Source organism: Stenella coeruleoalba (genome assembly GCF_951394435.1).
Source record: "Stenella coeruleoalba genome assembly, chromosome: 10".
Lineage (NCBI taxonomy): Eukaryota > Metazoa > Chordata > Mammalia > Artiodactyla > Delphinidae > Stenella > Stenella coeruleoalba.
In genome coordinates, this window is record NC_137156.1 from 102,289,618 (window position 1) to 102,308,938 (window position 19,321).

General features: G+C 56.4%; 1 protein-coding gene across 3 annotated transcripts in view; it reads left to right on the forward strand.

The window, feature by feature from the left end:
• The window catches only part of NUP210 (nucleoporin 210), a 100,702-nt gene that overhangs the window by 16,653 nt on the left and 64,728 nt on the right, over positions 1-19,321 (forward strand). For all 3 annotated transcript variants that reach the window (XR_013830290.1, XM_079935070.1, XM_079935071.1), the window contains exons 4-10: positions 3,862-3,958; positions 6,756-6,906; positions 10,042-10,174; positions 15,035-15,193; positions 15,748-15,816; positions 17,323-17,429; positions 18,349-18,489. Coding sequence is in view for 2 of the 3 variants with exons in the window: in XM_079935070.1 (XP_079791196.1) it covers positions 3,862-3,958; positions 6,756-6,906; positions 10,042-10,174; positions 15,035-15,193; positions 15,748-15,816; positions 17,323-17,429; positions 18,349-18,489 (857 nt within the window). In the remaining variant the exon portion in view is untranslated. The remainder of the gene's footprint in view (positions 1-3,861; positions 3,959-6,755; positions 6,907-10,041; positions 10,175-15,034; positions 15,194-15,747; positions 15,817-17,322; positions 17,430-18,348; positions 18,490-19,321) is intronic.

Sequence of the window (19,321 nt, forward strand, 5' to 3'; positions counted from 1 at the left end):
GAACAGCCGGAGAGTGTTTCCACCGTGGCTGTGCTGTTTCACATCCCCACCAGTGATGCATGAGTGTTCCGGTTTCTCCAAATCCTCACCATCACTTGTTATTCTCCATCTTTTTTTTTTTTTTTTTTAATAGTTTATTCATTTTTAAGTCACTTTGGTTTTTCCCCTTGGGCAGCTGGTGGATGTATCAGGAATGGAAGGTGGCTGCCTGGCCTTCCTGTGTGGGACAGGTGCCCCGTGGTCCTAGGGGATCACGTTTCACAGTCCTCCCACTCCTAAGGTTTTGGTGGTGCATGTGGCCAGTTCCGGGGGGAGCCCTGGCTCACCCAGGCCTGCATACACTGGCCTTTCAGGAAGAGCCCAGGTCAAGGCCCACCTTTGTGGCACCAGGTGGTTCACTCCCTGCCTCCCTGTTCACTGTGAGGGTGTCCCCACCCAGAAGCGCTTGGACTAGTTCCTTAGAAATCCCCTCTTCCTTTGTCCTGAGCCTGTATCCTCCCTACTGGTCAGTCTCCTTTGTAAAGACAAACTTGACCTTCATAACCTTGGAGGGCCCCCCCAGTCTCAGAAGGGATGTACCTTGTCTAGGTTGGTGCCTGTTTGGTTTTTAACCTGCTTGTGGCTCAGCAAACATTGTTAGGTGCCCAGCCCTAAGTGTCGTCTTTTACCCCACAAGGGTGGATGGTAATTATACATTAGCCCATTGTACAGACAAGGAAGCTGAGGCCTAGAGAGCTTCAGTGACTCACCCAGGGTCATGCAGCTCGTGGGCGGCAGAGCAGGGGCTGGAACTCTTGTCCACTAGGCCACACTGCCTGTCTCCAACTGCTGCATTTTTCCTGGGCACCGTGGTCTGCACCAGGGACTGGGGTCTGCTTTATTGGCCTGAGGCCATCTGCAGGGTTCCTGCCTCGAGTTAATGTTTTCAGAGTTCTCTCCCAGCCCGCATGTACCTGGTGCCCGGGCAGTGCTGGGGGCTCCGGTCCCCCAAATGCCACGCCTCACCTCCCACTCAGAGCACCGTCCACTCCCACTTCCGGATCTCTGCTTTCTGAAGCCCAGGCCCTCTGGGCATCCCCTCCAATATTTTCTCCTCTAGGGCTCTCCCAAGGTGGAGTTTGTCCCTCCTTGAAATCCCTCAGTGATTCGCAAGCCCAGCCTTGGGGCACGGGGCACTTTTTACTCGTTGTCAGGCTCCGCACTTGGGCAGAATTGGGATCACTTCATTCTTTGTTTGACACTGGACTTTGGGCCCAGCGGGCATCCAGCAAATGTTTGTTAAGTTGAATTGCTTAGTGTTTTCCGGCTGCCCTCCTGGGACCAGGACAGGGGGTGCAGCCTCCGGAGACTGGGCCCTGGGATTTCCTTGTTAATGTGAGCACTTGGCACATAGTAGGTCTAATAGCTGCTTTTTTAAAAAAAATTATTTTATATTGGAGTATAGTTGATTAACAATGTTGTGTTAGTTTCAGGAGTGCATAATAGCTGCTTTTCAAAGAGACACGGCAAAACTCTAGGCAGAAGCTTCTTGAACCGCCCCTACCTCCAAGCCTGCAAATTCCTGCTGAATGTGTGGGTCTTGGAGCCTGTTTTGCTGGAAGGTGCCCTTGCCCACTGTCCACTCTGGGAAGTTGTAGTCAGGTCACGTGCCATCTCCTGTGGTTTTATTTTGTCATCCAGACGTCAGGGCTAGCTTCACACAGCCTCTCGTGCTACAAAGGTCCCCAGGCTTGGTTTAATGCTCCACCGTTGCCGTCTTGAAATTTTAATAGATTTATTTTTGTACTCGTGTTTTGTGAGTGGGGTCTGATGGGACTTGGAGCCTCCGTGATTTTGAGATCCTGCTTCCCTGCCACCTCCCTGCCTCCTGGGCTGGGTTCCTGGCCACCTGTGCCCTGTCCCCCGGTGTCCTGGGTCCTGCCTGTCCGCTCCCTCCCCAGCCTTGTCCTGTGACTACGGCCACCTTCCATCCCCAGCGGGGGCCTGGGATAGGCGCGTGTCCCCAGGGTATGCAGGGTGGAGCGTGGCAGAGGCCATCCCTGTCCCGGGGCACGTCCGTTCTAGAGGCTGCATTTTGGCCGGAGTGAGCCTCTCACCCACCCTCATCTGGTTTCCTAACATATCCATACACAGGCTACCGAGGGTTAGTGTGGGGATCAGCAGAGCGGGAAGGAGAGATGCCTGACTCAGTTTCCACAGAGCCTGCTCAGCTAGGACACAGTGTGTTGGTCCAGTGGCTGGCAGGAGGGGACCCCTGTAACTGACACATCCATGTGTACCCCAAATTGCAGGGCAGGGCCTCTGGGTACCTCTAAGGGTCTGACTCACCCTAGAGTGTCCCTACCCGCCCAAGGGAGCACCCCCTCAGCCAGCCTCATGCCTGGGGCTTTCTCTGTCTCCTTCCAACTCTCCCAAGTCTGACTTGCGTCCTTCTGGTGCTTTCCCTGCCTTTGGAATGAGGAGCCCCAGGTTTTCATTTGCATACAGCCCTGCAAATTAGGCAGCTGGTCCTGCATGCGCCCCTGCCCATGTGGGTGAAACTTCTGGAAGCCCCAGGATGCTTTCTGCTCCAGGAATGATCCCACATTCATCCCTCCCCTCACATCCGAACATGACAGAGATGCGGGGATTCTGACTGAAAAACCGAGCTCCAAGCGTAACCACTGAAATGGACGAACACAGGGTTTCCTGTCTCCATTTTCCAGGTTACGAGACCCAAGGAGGCCTCCCCCAGCCTCGGTCTTCTCGTCCTCAGAAGGCCGTGCTGGACCGCACTCGCCCCTGAGCTGGGTGGCACCCCCCAGGCACCTCGCTGGCGGCACTCTCTCCTGTCGATCTCAACAGCCCTGAGACCTCAGAGGTGGGGTGGGGCCTGACTCTAAATGCTCTGCGCTTCGCAGTGAAGAAAGAGCTTTCCTGGGCCCCAGATGCTCTGTTTTGGGGGCTGGCCAGGCAGGAATGTAGACGATGGAGGTGGAGTGGGTGTGGGCGATAGGGTGTGGTGTGGGGAGTGGGACAGACCAGCTGGAGAGGCTGAGCCAGCCTCTCGTCACCAGAGGGAGCAGGGCCCAGGCAGCGGGGTCTTCAGACTTTTGAACTTGCAAGCTGGATATACAGTATACTGCATTTCTTAATTTGAAATGATGGGAGCCAATTAAGGAATGTAAAATCAACATCGCCTGGGGAAAAAGCAAACCATAGCTCCCAGCAGATCAGGCCTTTGAGCCCCCAGTTTTCATCCCCCGCCCTGTTCCCGGGTGTCTGCGTAGAACCAGGTCTTGCAGTTACCCTGACAAGGTGTTTACGGAGGGATTCAGACCCTCCCTGAGTCCTCCTCCGGCAGCGGTCGCCCAGTCACGTGCCGGGCTCCGCGTGTTCTGGCCTCTGGTCCAAGGCACGCGGACGGCAGCCGGGGCTTCAGAGCCAAGGCCGGCTGTGCGAGCGTCCACCTCCTCCACCCGGGACTTGGGGTCTCAGCATCTCGGCCGAGGGGCAAGGATGGGCACATGAAAGCTCACGGCCTGGGTTCCTTTCCCAGCACAGGGAGGTGGTGAGGGGGGAGTGAGTGACAGTCTCAGGAACCACTGTCTAAACCGTAAAGCACTTCCCCACGTGAGGGGTGATGGGTGCGCACAGGCAGGAGGTACAGCGGGAAGGACACGGCTCCCCCGAGAGGCCAGGGCTCACTCCTCACAGTCACGTGACCCTGGTTCTTTCAGCCTCGTTTCCCCTCCCTCCCTTCCTCCCTGCTGAATGGAGGCTGGAGGCTGCAGGCAGTGCTGCCTGCTCTGCAGGGGCTGGTGCATGTCCCCTGCCCCTGGCCCCGGGGGGTAACTCGGGTGTGCCCCTCTGCTCCTACAGGAAACACGTTCAGCACCCTGGCCGGGCTGGTCTTTGACTGGATGATCGTGAAGGACACAGAGGCCGACGGGTACTCGGACACCCACAACGCGCTCCGGTAAGAGGCGCCTGCCTTGGAAGGGAGGCGGGAAGGGGGTTGTCGCCGGCTCCACGTGGGCTGGGGGCTTCCATCATCATCATCCCCCTCGGCTCACACGGTTTTGCAGGAACCTTGCTGCTTGTGCAGCCCACGGGGGTGTGTTCTGTGGGACATCGTCGAGGAGGCTGGGCTGTCCAGCTGCCGAAGAGAAAGCTTGTGCCAGACAATGGGAGCTGTCCCGGGGTGCAGGCGAGGGGCGGGGTGCGGCCCCGCTGGGGGTGAGCTAACGGGGAGACAGTTCCGGCTGGGGTGACCTTCCTGCAGTGACCTCTTCCAGGCGCAGGAGGCTGCCTTCCCCAGCACGGGGGTGGGAAGTGGGCCTGCAGGCGGACTCCTTGTGCGACAGACTCATTACGCATCTTGACTCATCCAGTCCCCCCAACGGCTGTGTGGCTTCCGTCCCACTGTCCACGTGCCTTAGGTTGGTAAGGGGCGGAGCTACAATTTGAACTCAGACGTGTATAGCTTCTCCCAGTGCAGTGTGGTAGCCATGAACCCTATCCTGGCTGTTTAAATTTAAACTAGGTACAGTGGAAAATTCAGATCCTTGATTGCACTGGCCACACGTCAAGGGCTCGTTAGCTGTGTGGCTGGTGTTACCACACACTGGACAGGGCAGACGTGGAGCATTTCCATCCCAGAAGGTTCTGCTGGCCGGTGCTGGTGCAGACCCAAGGTCTGGGCTAATGTCCTCTGCTATGCTGCATTGCCTCGTGCTGTATTATAAAAATGTTAGAGTATAGTCCCTTTTGGGGGAGGAAGACTTATTTTTTTTAAAGACTTTGCAGCAATTTTTAGCCTACAGAAAAGTTGCAAGTGTAGTACAGAAAGTGGATTCCCCGAACCATCTGAGAGCAAGCTGCCACCCTGGTGCCCGTAACCCCCAGTTATTTTAATGTGTATTTACTACCTCTGAGGACGTTTTCCTGCACGTTGAGAAGACGGTCATCACAATTAGGGAATTAACACTGACGCCCGCAGTCACAAGACCTTGTTCAAGTTTTGTCAGTTTATCCCAATTGTATCCTTTGTAGCAGAACATGACCCCCGGGGTCACCTGCCGCATGTCGTCCTGTCTCTCCTAGTCTCCATCAGCGTGGAAGAGTTTCTCGGTCCTTCTTCGACGTTTGGGACGTTGCAGTCATGAAGACTGTAGTCCAGTCATCTTACAGACCCTCCCCCATTTCGGGTTTATCTGACGTTCCTCCTGATTAGACCCAGAGTTCTGCATCTTTGCAGGAACATCACAGAGGCGAGATTCCGTATTCTCGTTGCGTCGTATCGTGATTTTGTTGGTCCGTCAATGATTTTGTTCGCTGTCATCACTTGGGTAGGGTGGGGTCTGCCAGGTGCCCTGCTCTGAAGTCACTTTCTTACTCCCTTGCAATTGATAAGTATTTTGTGGGGAGTTACAAGTCTGGCCTTTTGTTTACACCTTCAAAAGTCCAGCTCAGGGTTCCAGGGCACATCCAGGCTCAGCTCACGGCCATTTCCATGACGGGCACCCTCATGCCCTGACGCTGTGCAAGCCAGGTTGCCCTCTTGGGTCAGAGCTCTTTGGGGGCTGGGCTGTCAGCCTCTGTCTGTGGTTGAACTCTGGAATTTCTGGGGTCTCAGTAAGCCAGGAATGTGGGCTTTAGGTCCAAAAGACCTGCATTCCGGTCCCGCCTTGTGATGTCCTGCCTGTGGCCGTCATCAAGGACTGTGACCACCTGAGCACCAGCTTCCTCCTGCAGCAGATGGAGGTGTCACTGTGCCCACCTCTGAGGGTGGCAGGGTGGGCGAGCACGCTGACGGGGGTGAGAGCCCCTCTCTGGGCCCGGCACGTACTAGATGTTCAGGGGATGCTGGTTACCTGCCCCGCTCGCACCACCAAGCTTGTTTCCTGCCCTGATGGCCCCCGGAGCTTCCAAGCACCCGGCATGTAAGTCGAATGCCGACCGAAGTCCAAGGTGCTAAGGGGTCCTGGAACCAGAGTGTCCTGGATTTTCATTAAATTCAGTGTGTGACACGTCGTAAAACTGGGCAAGGAAATAAATCACTGCGTAGTATAGCGCCCGGCAGATCTTGGGGAGAATGAAAGCGTGTCCGACTGACTGCTCTCATTCGGGTGGAACTGGAGGCCTTATCTGTAAATCATGGGCTGCCAGGGAGAGACTCAGGCTGGCCCCGCTTACCAGCCTGTGCTCTGGGGGTTCCACCCCATCCTGAATTCTCCCTCCCTTCTCCCCACAGCCTAACTCCAGGGAAGGTAGGATTTGATGTGATTCCCTGTTTCTAACACTGGAGGGCGTGGTCGTTGAACCATTTCCCAGATGCAGGAGCTGGCCAAGAAAGGGGGCTGGGACTCCTGGGGAGCCCTGAAGGGCCCTGGCTGGACCTGTGGTCCTGGGCCTGTTCTCAGCTTCCGTGAGCCTCACCTTTCACGTCTGTGAGACCAAAACATTTCGACTAAGTGGGCGGTCTTCAAATTTCAGTGCCTGCCTTTTATCATAATCACATTGGGAGTTTTATAAAATGCAGATCCCCAGGCTTCGTGCAGACCAAGGGCCGGGCCGGGGCCGAGAATCTGCATGTTTCACAGGGACGCTGACAATTCTGAGGTAGGACATTCCAGGGACAGGTTTCCAGGCAGCACCGTCTAGGTCAGCACCACTTACATGGGGTCTGGCACCACGCACAGGAGCTTTGGACAGTGAGTGCGTGAGGTTCCTGGGTTCCAGGCGTCAGGTCTGACCGCACGTTCCTTTTCCAGCATCCTGACCTTTTTGGAGTCCACGTACATCCCTCCCTCCTACATCTCAGAGATGGAGAAGGCGGCCAAGCAGGGGGACACCATCCTGGTGTCCGGGATGAAGACGGGGAGCTCCAAGCTGAAAGCGCGCATCCAGGAGGCCGTGTACAAGGTGGGCGCAGGCGGGCACCTGCGCTCCGGGGCGGGATCTGGACGACTGGTTCCCTCACATATTTAGTAGCAGAGAGGAGATGCCCTACCGGGAACGGTGTCTGGTGTGAGCCACGGCTTAGGAACAGGTGGCCGGGGCACCAGAGCCACCACCTCTGCAGTCACAAGGCATCTTCTCTCCTCAATTTCCAGGGAGGTCCGGGAGCAGTGGGGTTGGCATCAACTAGCTTATCTTCAGTGAGCTCCCCTGTCCCGCTGTAGAGACACATCCGAGCCTTTGGAACACCCAGCCATTTCACCCTGTGCCCCACCTTCAGCCCTGACACTGGTTGCCTGGTGCCACGTGTGGAGGGCTCGGACTCCGGACCCCCCCCTCCCCCCATCGTCTGGCCTCACCAGCACCTGCTTCTCCATCAAAGCCCCATTTTGGGAGTGGAGGTGGGGCAGGGGCAGAAAGGACAGCGAGAAGTGGGTTTAGCCAAGGCCTGCTTCCTTTCTGGTTCTTGTGGGCTCAGGCCTGCCCTGCCTGGGCCTCCTTTTGAGCTGCAGACCTGGGGTCTTCCTCTTGTTTGCCTGGTTCCTGCAGCCCAAGCAGGAAGTTTGCGGTACACCTGCTGATTAATTTCTAAAGTGATGGATGAGAATTCACTCTCTTCAGCGGTTTGGCTGTAGTTTGGGAATCCTGGAGGATTTTGGAAACGTGAGGCAGCCACGTTCGGCACAGTCCTGCAGCGTGCCTGGGATTGCAGTTAGTGCTTGGGGAGTTTGTCTTCTTGTGTCCTGGGCCCCATGGGGGCACAGGGCTGGGCTGGGACCGGGCTCCCGCTGAGCTGCAAAGGCGGCCTTGTCCTGCCTGCGGAAAGCACCCACCTCACAGCCCGGCCCAAGGTGGGTGCTCTGTGTGGTGGTTTTTTCTTTTTAATGTATCAAAGATATCATTTAACTTATTGGTTTTTTCTGTTGAGGTATAGCTGACATACAACATTATAGTAGTTTCAGGTGTACAACATAATGATTCGATATTTGTATGTACTGCAAAATGATCATAAGTCTAGTTAACATTTGTCACCATATGTAGTTACGGAGTATATTTTTCTTGTGATAGCAACTTTTAAGATCTATGCTGTGAGCAACTTCCAGATGTGCAGTACAGTATTGTTAATTATAGTCGGCATGCTATACAGGACATCCCAGGGCTTATTTATTTTATAACTGGAAGTTGGTACTTTTTGACCCTCTTCACCCATTTTGCCCACCCCGTTTTTGCCAACCACTACTCTGTTCTCTGTGTCTGTGAGCTTGGGTGTTTTGTTGTGTTTTAGATTCCACATGTAAGTGAGACCATATGTTATTTGTCTTTCTCTGTCCCGAAGGGGAGGATCTCAGTCAGCACCTAGATCCAGACCCAGACTGGTTAGAAGCCAGGCCCTCAGACAGCAGCTTTTTTTTTCCTAATTAATTATTTTTTTTAGATTTTAACTTATTATTTATTTATCTATTTTGGGGCCGCTGTCGGGTCTTAGTTGCAGCGCACAGGCTTGTCTCTCGTTGTGGCGTGCGGGTTTTCTCTTCTCTAGTTGTGGCGCGTGGGTTCCAGAGCACGTGGACTCTGTACTTTGGGCACACAGGCTCTCTAGTTGAGGCTCACGGGCTTCGTTGCCCTGCGGCACATGGGATGTTAGTTCCCTGACCAGGGATCGAACCCGCGTCCCCTGCATTGGAAGGCGGATTCTTTACCACTGGACCACCAGGGAAGTCCCCAGACAACAGCTTTTAAAGGACGCACGTATGTACAGTCCTCTGGGGTTGTGAGCAGAGCCTCCCTGGCCCCCAGAGCCAGGGGATCTGGAGGTGTCTCCTGGGCGGCAGTCACAAGAATCGGGGCTCCAGACAAGGGTGCAGGCTCCCGTCTGGGAGATGCCACGAGCTGTAGTGAGGCAATGGGGGTACAAAGATAATGTCCCCAGCCTACGTTCCCCGAGAGCCCCTCTGTAGACCCTACACGTGACAGCCCTGAAGCCTGCCCTCCAGGCCAAAGCCTCTTTCCAGCAGGTAGGCCTCTTCCACCTAAGGGCTGGGGGGTGTCAGTCAGCTGTGTGTGCAGTGTTGGGGTTCGTAGCCCAAGCACTGTCTCTGATGGATGGTCCTGTGGGGCCCAGGGGCCCCCAGGGCCAGGTGATCCAGGGGCATCCCCTGGGCGGCAGCCGCAAAACCCAGGGCACCAGGTGTAAGAGCTGGGGTCCTAGACATGTATAAGAGCCCCCCTCCTAGAGATGCCGGTGCTCTGGAGTGGGGCAGAGGGAGGGCGTGAAGGTATGTCCCTCCAACCCCCAAGGCCTCAGGAAGGGTTTACTGTCAGCCCTTAGATGTGTGTTTAATTAGAAGCCGCCCCTCAGGTGCAGCTGTGATGATTAGCTAATGGGCCTCTTTCCAGAAAGATCGGGTTTCTCTGCTGTGCCCTGGGGCTGGTAGCTGATTAAGAACTCTTTCTCCGTTGGTTCCGGTCCTGCGGGACCCAAGAGCCCACGGCTGGGCACCAGAGACGGGCATGGAGACACGTTCTCTGGCAGCAGCTTCCAGAGTCAGGGCACCAGAGGCGGGTATATACTCCTTCTGTAAGAAACAGGCGCACTCAAGTGAGGAGAGGGGCTGTGACGGTGCCCTCCCCGCCCCCGCTTCCTGAGAGCCTTCTGTGGGCCCCTCTGCGCAGGCAGATAAGCCTCTTTCTCAGAAAGCCCGGCGTGTGTCGGTCTGCTATCTGTGCAGTGCCCTAGGGGTGGTGTCCCGCCAAGAATAGTCTCTCCAATCGTCAGGCTCCTGTGGGCCGCAGGAGTACGGCCCCCAGCACGGGCCTTTGGGGCTTTTGTGGGTGGAGCCCCTGGGCCCCTAGTGGCCTCTGTATCCGTAGCCATCACTCCTGACTCGGTGTACTTTGGCAATGACCTCTAAATGGCTGCCTGCTGTACCACAGGGCTCCCCTGGGCTTCTGGGGTGTCCAGAGGTGCTGCCTTGTGTTCTCACCCTACCCTCCCTGTGCCCACATGAGCAGACTGGAAAGTTCTAAACACGCTTTCTCTTGCTCACACTGACCCCTACTCCGGGCTCACCTCACCTTTCCTCTCTTCCTCGTGCTAAGAACGTCCGCCCCGCGGAGGTCAGGCTCCTGATTTTGGAGAACATCCTTCTGAACCCAGCTTACGACGTCTACCTCATGGTGGGGACATCCATCCGCTACAAGGTGCAGAAGATCAGGCAAGGGAAGATTACAGGTGGGTCACCAGCTCAGCTCGGTACTCATGGCGACGCCCCCCCTTTTTTATCGCGGTGAAATAGGCCTAACCTAAAATTTACCATTTTAACTATTTTTAAGTGTTAATTTTAGTGACGTTGATTACATTCACATTTTGTGCAACCATCACCACCATCCATCGCCAGAATTTTCTCATGTTCCCAGACTGAAACCCTGTGCCCATCAAACACTGACTCCCCATCCCCCTTCCCCAGACCCTGACAAGCACCCTTGTACTTTCTGTTCCATGAATCTGACTGTTCTCGGGACCTCGTATAAGTGGAATCATGTAGTATTTGTCCTTCTGTGTCTGGCTTATTTCACTGAGCTGAATGTCCTCAAGGTTCATCCATGTTGTAGCAGGTGTCAGAATCTCCTTCCTTTTCGTGGCCAAATAACATCCCATTGTCTGTAGAGACCAGGTTTTAGACACTCAGCCATCGATGGGCGCTCGGTTTGCTTCCGCCTCTTGGCTGTTGTAAATAGTGCTACTATGAACACAGGTGTACAAATATCTCTTCGAGACCCTGCTTTCCATCTTTTTGGGTTTATATCCCTTTGTTTTAAGAATGTCCGAAGCCATGAGCTTCACGTTGGACTGGGTTTTGCCAGTGGGTCTGCCACTGACTGCTGGGCAGCCTTGGCAAGACACTCCTCCCTTTTGGGCCTCAGTTTCTCTCTTGGAGCCCTCAAAGCCTTTCTGCCTGTGCTGAGGGCAGAATGAATTAATGGACGTGGATTTTTTCTGGAAATTCTAAAGTGCCGTGTACATGTGATGCATCTTCAGTGGTGAGCGTTCTTAACGCAGCACCAAGCCTCCTAAGAATTACTGTCGTTATCATCCTTTTGTTTAGTTTACACACAGTTCTTGGTCAGAGCACAGGTCATCTAGTGTCTCGGGTATAAGGGTGTCCCATTCTAGGCCCGAGCGCTTGGACGCCTGTCTGGGCAGGTGCTTCCCCGGTTGCTGGCTGCTCTGTCTGCGCTACAGGGCATCAGTTAGGAAGCGTGTCCATGCTTTAGCATCCGAGCAGCCTGGGTTTCCTCCATAGTTGGGTCTGAAAGTCTGAGGGCAGCGGGTCTGGTCAGTGATTACTGTGTGGCAGGGCGCTGCAGCCCTGGGGAGGCCTCAGAACCGAGGACAGGCCCCTCCTGCCCCGAGGCCTGGTTCTCTCCCACACGGGGTGCCCTGCTGAAGGGCAGTAGACTGAGGGTTCCAAGTGTCTCCGTGTGCTGGGCGTGCAGCGTCCCGCTCTTTAGCCCCTGTCACCATGCAGGCGGGCTGTGTACGTAGCTGGGCTGGGGGTCCTGGCCAGAGCCTGGCGTGCACCGGAGACTTTAGGGCTGCAGAGTCTAAAAGCAAAGGGACGAACCTGGGTGTGGCTTTCTGAGACCCTTAAAGGGGAGATGGCTCAGCGGTGGAGCTCTCAGGACCCTGCCCCTGCATCCTCAGGGGGAACGCAGTGGAGACAAGTTGAAAGACCAGAGGGCACCCACAGGGGCTTCTCAGAAATACCATCTCCACCAGAGCACTGTCTTGAACACATTGTGGCCTGATGGAGACAGTCTGGAACATCTGACCGTCATGAGAGTTTCCTAGGTGTTGTGCTTTTCACATTATGACTCAGCGACTCTGTGAGGTGGGTTGCATTAATACCCTGTTTTACGGACGAAGAAACCAAGGCACAGAATGCCTGATAGTCACAAAGCTGTCGGGTCCTTGGCCTTAATCAGTCCTGCAGGGTTGTGTGGTGCTGGGCCCCAAAGGAGCACAGGAAGGGCTTTCTGTTCTCCCAGGGCAGGGCCGGTGGCCCCTTTGTGAGGGCAGATGAGGGCGGGGAGCTGTGCCCCCACCAGGGAGGTTAGAGGGGATTTAATAAAGAGGGATTCTGAGCTTACCCTTTGGTGCATGGCCCAGATGGACAGCACATGCCAAGACACCCAGAGAACTTTGGGGTTTACTCACTGACCTACGGTAGAAGTCAAAGAATGGGGCACATGAAAGATACCCCCGGACAGGAAGTAGTTAAGCTGCCTCTCTTGCATCTGTGTGGTAATGAGATGGAAAACGCCTCCAGAAATAAACACACCTACGTGACTCATGGTAACGGGTGCCACAGGGCTGGAGTGGATTCCAGACAGATGCTCTAGGGGAGCAGATGGGGGAGGAGCCTGCAAAGGTCCACCGGGAACACGACATCGGGTGGAAGCTCACTGTCCATTTGTTTTGATGGGTTGTGTTGTTTTGTTTTGTTTTTTAATTGAGATACAGTTCCCATCACTGTCATTTTTAACTGGCTGCTAGACAGGAAAGTCAGGGCATGACATCATTACAGGGAACATGAATTTTGGCAAGCCCCTGTCTTGCACGGCATCCCGCAGAAGGTTCAGAGAGTTACAGGTGAGAGGGCAGTTACCCCAAATTAGTTCTTCACATTTTCTTTCAGTCTTTCTTCCTTAAACATGTAATGTTCCTTCTTGCCTTCCATATTTTTATTTCCCGACGTCTGCCTGCCTTCTGTTAAGTAGGGGCTTCCTTTCTCTCGGGCCCGTTTACGGAGCCCCTACTCTGTACTGCGGGCACTGCTGGGGGGCTGCAGTGGTCAGGGGGCTGCCCGGGTTCCTCCCGCCTGGAGCTCCAGTGGTGACCTGCAGACACCCCCGCCAGTGGGGCAGGCAAGGGAAGAGAGGGGCCTGGAGGAGGGGTGTCTGTGAGGCCATGGGCAGCGTTCCCAGCACAGAGGGGGCACAGCCTTCTGCCCTTGCTGCTCGCTGCCTGGTGCTGGCGCTGTAGATGTGCCCGGCCCAGTAACCAGCCTATTAGACCGAACAAGACGTGGGGAGGACGAGCTGGCTGAGGGAGTCGATGTCTGAAAAGAACTCGGGTGACGGGAATGCTGGAAATTACTGGGATAAATTGTACTGAGGTTGGAAAAGGGACGGGTGTGGGACAGGGGTTCCTGCGTCCAAGCCTCAGCTGGTAAAGGACCCATCGCACCCTGAGCCGTGGCCTCCCAGGGCGAGTGCATGCTGGACTGCCTGATGGGCTGGGCTCGGAGGCAGGGCAGTGGGCTCCTTGTCATTCTGGGCTCGGAGCCTCCGCCCCCGGAGCTCCATGGTCCTCCCTGGACCCTGCATGGGGTGGGAGTGGGGGTTCTGACAATCAGAAGCACATCTGGGGGGTCAGCCAGGGTCAGGGGGGGTCAGAGACCGGGTCTCCTAGGAGAACTTGGGCCTCCTGGCCATGGAAGGGCAGCCTACAGGATGACCCGTTACCCTCAGCGGGTGATAGCAGGGCTGGATTGGGGCCCCAGGAGCAGCCTTCCTCTGCCTGTGGACAGACGGGGACCTTTCACATCCACAAAGCCTTCCTTGTTCAGTGCCTCTGAGAAGTAGTGAGGTCCTGCAATACAAGAGGTGTTGAAGGGCTTCCCTGGTGGCGCAGTGGTTGAGAGTCCGCCTGCCGATGCAGGGGACACGGGTTCGTGCCCCGGTCCAGGAAGATCCCACATGCCGCGGAGCGGCTGGGCCCGTGAGCCATGGCCGCTGAGCCTGCGCGTCTGGAGCCTGTGCTCCGCAACGGGAGAGGCCACAATGGTGAGAGGCCCGCGTACCGCAAAAAACAAAAAAGAGGTGTTGAAGGGGTCCGCCAGACAGGCCCTTCTCTTTATCGCCTTCGGGCTTTGTACATAGGGTTACATCACGTGGTGCAAGGTGCGTCCAGAGTCGGTCTGTTTATTTCCTGAAAGGGCCTTTTTCATTTGCAGAATGTTACACAAGGGAGGACGCTAGTGCTTCCTGAAGCAGCACCGAGTAATGCTGCTCTCTGAGCAGTGCCATTACCTTATTATTTTATTATGACGTGTGTCCTTGATGCACTGCTGCTGTGTTTTGATCCCTGGGTACATCGTCTACAAGTCTCAACCCAGCATGGCTGGGCTTCCCCATTAGAGACCAGGAAGTGGGTTGTGTGGACTGGAAGGGCTTCTCAGTTCCAGCAAGTGCCTGTGGAAATGCAGAGTGCTGGCTGCCCCCCCCGACACCCCTCCTCCCCCATCCCCCGAGTTTGGTTCAGCATGGGGCCAGTTATTTGCAGTTTCCCAGGTGATGCTGGTGGCCCAGGGAACACACTTTGAGAACCCTCTGTTCCAGGGCACATTCTTGGGGACTTATTGGAACACACAACAGATACCCTGGGACAAGAGGTGGGCAAGTTGCCCCCCTTTCAGAATTCCTGGGAGTTTGGAAGGATGTTCTAGCTGAAACTCCTCCAGGATCCTTGTCCTGGGCGCCTCCCATGGCAGTCCCTGCCTGGCACCCCAGTGGTGAGCAGGGAAGCTGTCTGTGGTCCTGCATCCTGTCCCTGTCTCATGCAAGAGGGCTGGAACGGGGCCACATACGCAGGCACAGCGAGTGGGTTATTTGGAAACCCCCAAAGGACGCCTAGGTCCAGTGAGCCCCACCCTGGGCCCCTCGATGCAGAAGCCGACTTCACTTGCTTCCGTGATGAACAGGAAAGGGTCTGATGTCGGTATCCGGCCAGCAGCTGGCAGTTTGAGTCACAGGCTGTGCTTAATTTTAAAAAAGAAAGGTGCTCGTGGCATCCACAAAAAAGTGATTGCCTCTGAAAATTCATGGAGAGTGTCAGCTTTGTCCACAGCCATGGAGAATACTATTAAAATTTAAAGCACTGAAAAAAAATGAAGCGAAAAAATCAAGCAGCTGTACTGACAGCAGGGTCCAGGGATTGGGGTGGAGGAAGGAGGCGACACTGACTTTTAACATTTCCTGTTTTTGCTCTCTCTCCCCTCTCTGTTCTGCTTTGTTTCTGGGTGACCAGAACTCTCAATGCCCTCCGATCAGTACGAGCTACAGCTTCAGAACAACGTCTGGGGCCCCGAGGGAGACCCGGGCCGGCCCGTGGCGGTCTTGGCCCAGGACACATCGTTGGTCACCGCAGTGCAGCTGGGACAGAGCAACCTGGTCCTCGGCCACAGGAGTATCCTTTTCCCGGGCAGCGCGCACGCATCTGCGTGTCTTGCACAGGAGATGTGCTGTTTGGAAGTCAAGTCACTTTTCTCCCTGAAAGCTTGGCGAGGCTAAAAATAGCCCCGTTTTCCCTCAAGGTCTGAAAATCAGAAAGGACCAAAATCTCACCCCAGCTGAGCGGAATCGCTCACCTCTGGGGAGACTTGCTTTAGAGGTTTTGAGGTGAGGGGTGGTGGCCGGAGAGGAGCCCCAACCCCGCCTCTGGAACCTTCTCTGGTCTCATCTGAGGGGCCTGGCCGAGGCTGTTTCCGTGTGGGTTGTCATGTGTCCCCAACTTGTTTGCATGCCCCGGGTGGTCGCCAGGGTCCTTGCAGAGGTCCCCCTTTTGGAGTGGAGGAAGTGCCCTGTGGCCACTGAGTCTGGAAACGGCCTGTGCTGTGCGTGGCCTCAGGCCGGGACCTTCCCATCCCCTCTTCTCCTCACGTGATGTTGATGATAACGAAGCTGTGGGAGCCAAACCGACGCCTGCCAGCTGGTTTATTTGTTCCTTAATTCAGAATCCAGGTATCCGCATGCAGGGCGCTTCCCGGTTACCCAATAGCACCATCTACGTGGTGGAACCCGGGTACCTGGGTGAGTGGGCATCCTGGCTCGTTTGTGATCACAGGAGTTAAAAAGTCACATAAAAGTAACAGCCCCCCAGGAAATGCTTCACTCTGGCCAGCTCTGCCAGCGGGGAGGCTGGGGACATCAGTGCCACCCTGCCCTTTCTGGGGCTGCCCCCCCCAGCCCTTCCCCTGTCTGTGCACAGAAGAAGCAGAGGGTAGACCAAGGTCGGCTGGTGGCCAGCTCTGCAGGGAGAGAAACAGGATAGGGTAGAGTAGGGGAGGGCTGTGTCTTCTGGTTTTATACCAGGGCTCTGCCCAGACCTCACCATGGCTATGGACGTTTGGAAGATGCCTTGGTGGAAGAGAGGGCGAGGCTTGAGGCCGAGACAGGAAGGGAGGAGTCCACAGCCCTGGAGGACCTGGACGGGCACAGCCTGGGCCCAGGAGCTGCCGTAGAGACGACCCCTGGAAAGATGTCTGGACACACATGTTACCTGGGCCTGAGCCGCCTCTCCTGTTGGTGGTTCGGGTGAGAGAGCTGTTGGCTGATACCCAGCAGCCCCCTGGTCCTCTTGTTGGCTGCTGAGTGAGGCTGCTGTTGGGTGAGACCCACGCTGACACATAGTGACCTTGGGCAGGGTGGCCCTGTGTGTCTTGGGAGCGCCGTCTGCTCAGAACCCTTGGTACCTTCCGTCTGTCTGGCACGTGCGGGGCACTGGAGTCTGGAGGAGGGAAGTGGGGGCCTTGTGCTTGGTTTTGCAGGGAGAGACCACTGCAAACAGATGGTGACAGGACAGTGGTAAAGAGTTAGTAAACGTGAGTGCAGCGGAAGGGCTTCTGGGAGACGGTGCTCGAGGCAGGCGTTTTCTCAGAAGCTGCTCTTGTGCGGGTTCACTATCCTGGCAGAGGCACAGCTCAGGCGATGGTGTGGAGGTGGGCAGCACGTGGCGTTGCAGGGGTCAGCCAGCAGCTGGCGGCATCGTGTGTGGGAACAGAGCTGGAGGCCTGGGAGGGCAGGGCCGGCTCACAGGGAGAGCGCGCAGAGTGTAGACCTACGGTGGATTCAGGGTATGGACTCACGGTGGATTCAGGGTGTAGACCTACTGTGCACTCAGAGCGTAGACCTACTGTGGGTTCAGAGTGCAGACTCACTGTGGATTCAGAGCATAGATCTACTATAGATTCAGAGCTCAGACTCACAGTGGACTCAGAGTGTAGACCTACTGTGGATTCAGAGTGTAGTCTCACTGTGAGTCAGAGCCACCGTGGATAGGGTCAAGTGTGAATGGGCCCTGGGGCAGCCGGTGGGGAATGTTTGGTCCTGGTGCATCTGAGGTCAGCTCAGGTTCTGAGGGCTCAGGCCTGATATGGGCATTAGATCTCACCGTCACGCACAGCTGGTTCCTCCCCGGAGGAGTGCAGAGGAGCGGCCTTGGGGCCTCGGTGCTGACCAGGCCTAGTGCCATCCTCTCCCTCAGCCACAGGCCCCTGTGGCTTCAGCGCTGAGGCTCTGTGCGTGCCTGTTTTGTAGGGTTCACAGTCCACCCTGGTGGCAGGTGGGTGCTCGAGACCGGCCGCCTGTACGAAATCACCGTCGAAGTGCTTGACAAGTCCGGCAACAAGGTCTACCTGTCGGATGTGAGTCCCCCTTCGGGCCTGATGGGGTTGGGGGGTGGGGTGCGTCTCCTGGAGCAGCTGCCCAACGAGCAGCCCCCAAACACAGGGGGCCCTGAGCAGGCAGGCTGAGTTGCGGTGCTTCCTAGCGGTGCGGCTGGGTCCATGGAAGACAGTGTTGTGGGACCCCTCGGGCGTCTCAAGAGCCTGTCAGCCTGTGCGTCTGCACCAGGGGCCCCGCTTCCTACAGGGCTGGAGCTGGGAGAGGAGGCCCCTGGCAGCAGGGTCACAAAGGCAGTGCCGCGGAGGTGGCGTCTGCCCGCTGCCCTCCTGCCCCTCCTCATTAGCCCGGGGACCTCACAGCACTGCAGAGCCTCAGGGCCAGGAATACCCGCAACCTGTCCGGAAGGCCCCTTGACTGAGGCCAAGCTCAGTAGCTTCCTGGCTCTGGAAAGAGCATCACAAATGGGCAGGTGGAAAGCAGTCTCGGCCGTGTTTGGTCCTTTGTGAGAAATTCCCAGGATCATGAGAATCTCCGGACCTTCCTTGTGGGGTCTGAGGTTTCGAGGAGGGGGCGAGGTTCCCCTTCAGCCTCTCTGCCGAAGCCACTGCCTTCCTTGTGTTACTAGACAAAGACGCGGTCGATCACCATTTTGGGTGAAATTAGCTCTGAGGGCTTTTGATGTCCTTTTCTGTATTTGGTGGTTTCCTTGTTGGGACCGCAGGGTCTGAGAGCCAACAGTAGCCTGCGGGCTCGGAGCGCCAGGTCCTCGGGCCACGAGGGGAGGGCAGCCTGGGAGGGGTCAGAGGTCAGAGGCCAGAGCACTGAGAGCTCAGATCCAGGGCCTGGCTGCTGTTTTGGGGCCACACGGCTTCTTTCCTGCGTCCCACCGTCCCTGAGTTGTCCTGGAAGCTCATCTCACCTTCCCGCCTCACCTTCCAGAACATCCACATCGAAACCACGCTCCCTGCAGAGTTCTTTGAGGTTCTGGCTTCTTCCCAGAACGGGTCGTACCATCACGTCAGGGCGACAAAGAGAGGCCAGACGGCCATCGAGGCCGCCCTCACCTCCGTGGTGGACCAGGCAAGTTGGCGCCTCCCTCGGCCCCCCCAGCCCCCCCGGGACCTACGCAGATGGAAATGTCAAACCAGGCTGGACATGAGCCCGGGGGAGTCGGGACCCCAAGTGTGCACTGCTGTCGTGGGCACCACGGGGGTCCCTCCTGCTCTGGGCTCACAGTGGTGTCTGGGGGTGGGGGGTTTGGCCTTTGCCTGTCCCCTGTCCCTGTGCTGGGCCAGAGCCCCTCTCCCTCTGCCCTTTGCTGGCCCCTGTAAAAGTGAGCCTGCACCTCTGGGCCTGGGGGTGGAATCCCTCGCCGGGAGCAGTGTTGGGCCCGTGTGTCCAGCCATGCACTGACCAGGACCCACGAGCATCTCTTTGGCTGTTTTGGGTGCTTGGATTCTTCAAAGTTTTAAAATTTCCCCCTGTATTTAAAAGGCCAGTCGGTTTCGGTGGGAGCAGATTTTACTGATTGGAAGCTTGGTGTGGGTGTTCTTATCTTCCTACCCCACACAAACCTCTCCCGGACCTGGCAGCGGCAGAAACGGCCTGTGAACCAGGCAGAGATTCCTACCAAAGGGAGACTCCTACCGCTTCCGTTCTGGAGGATTTGGGCGAGTTGCTGTCACGCCCCATGACTAGATTTCCCCATCCGTAAACTGGGGATAACCACGTCCATCCCGTCAGGGGTGCTGTGAGGATGCAGTCAAGCAGCATTTATTGGAATGGCTGTTGCAGAGCCACCAAACGCCGTCTCCATGGAGATGGAGAAGGCCGCAGGGTACCTGGCATCTTCCTTCCCACTCCCCCACAACTGAAAAATCTACCTGGGGACCAGTCCCCAGGGAGGGGCGGG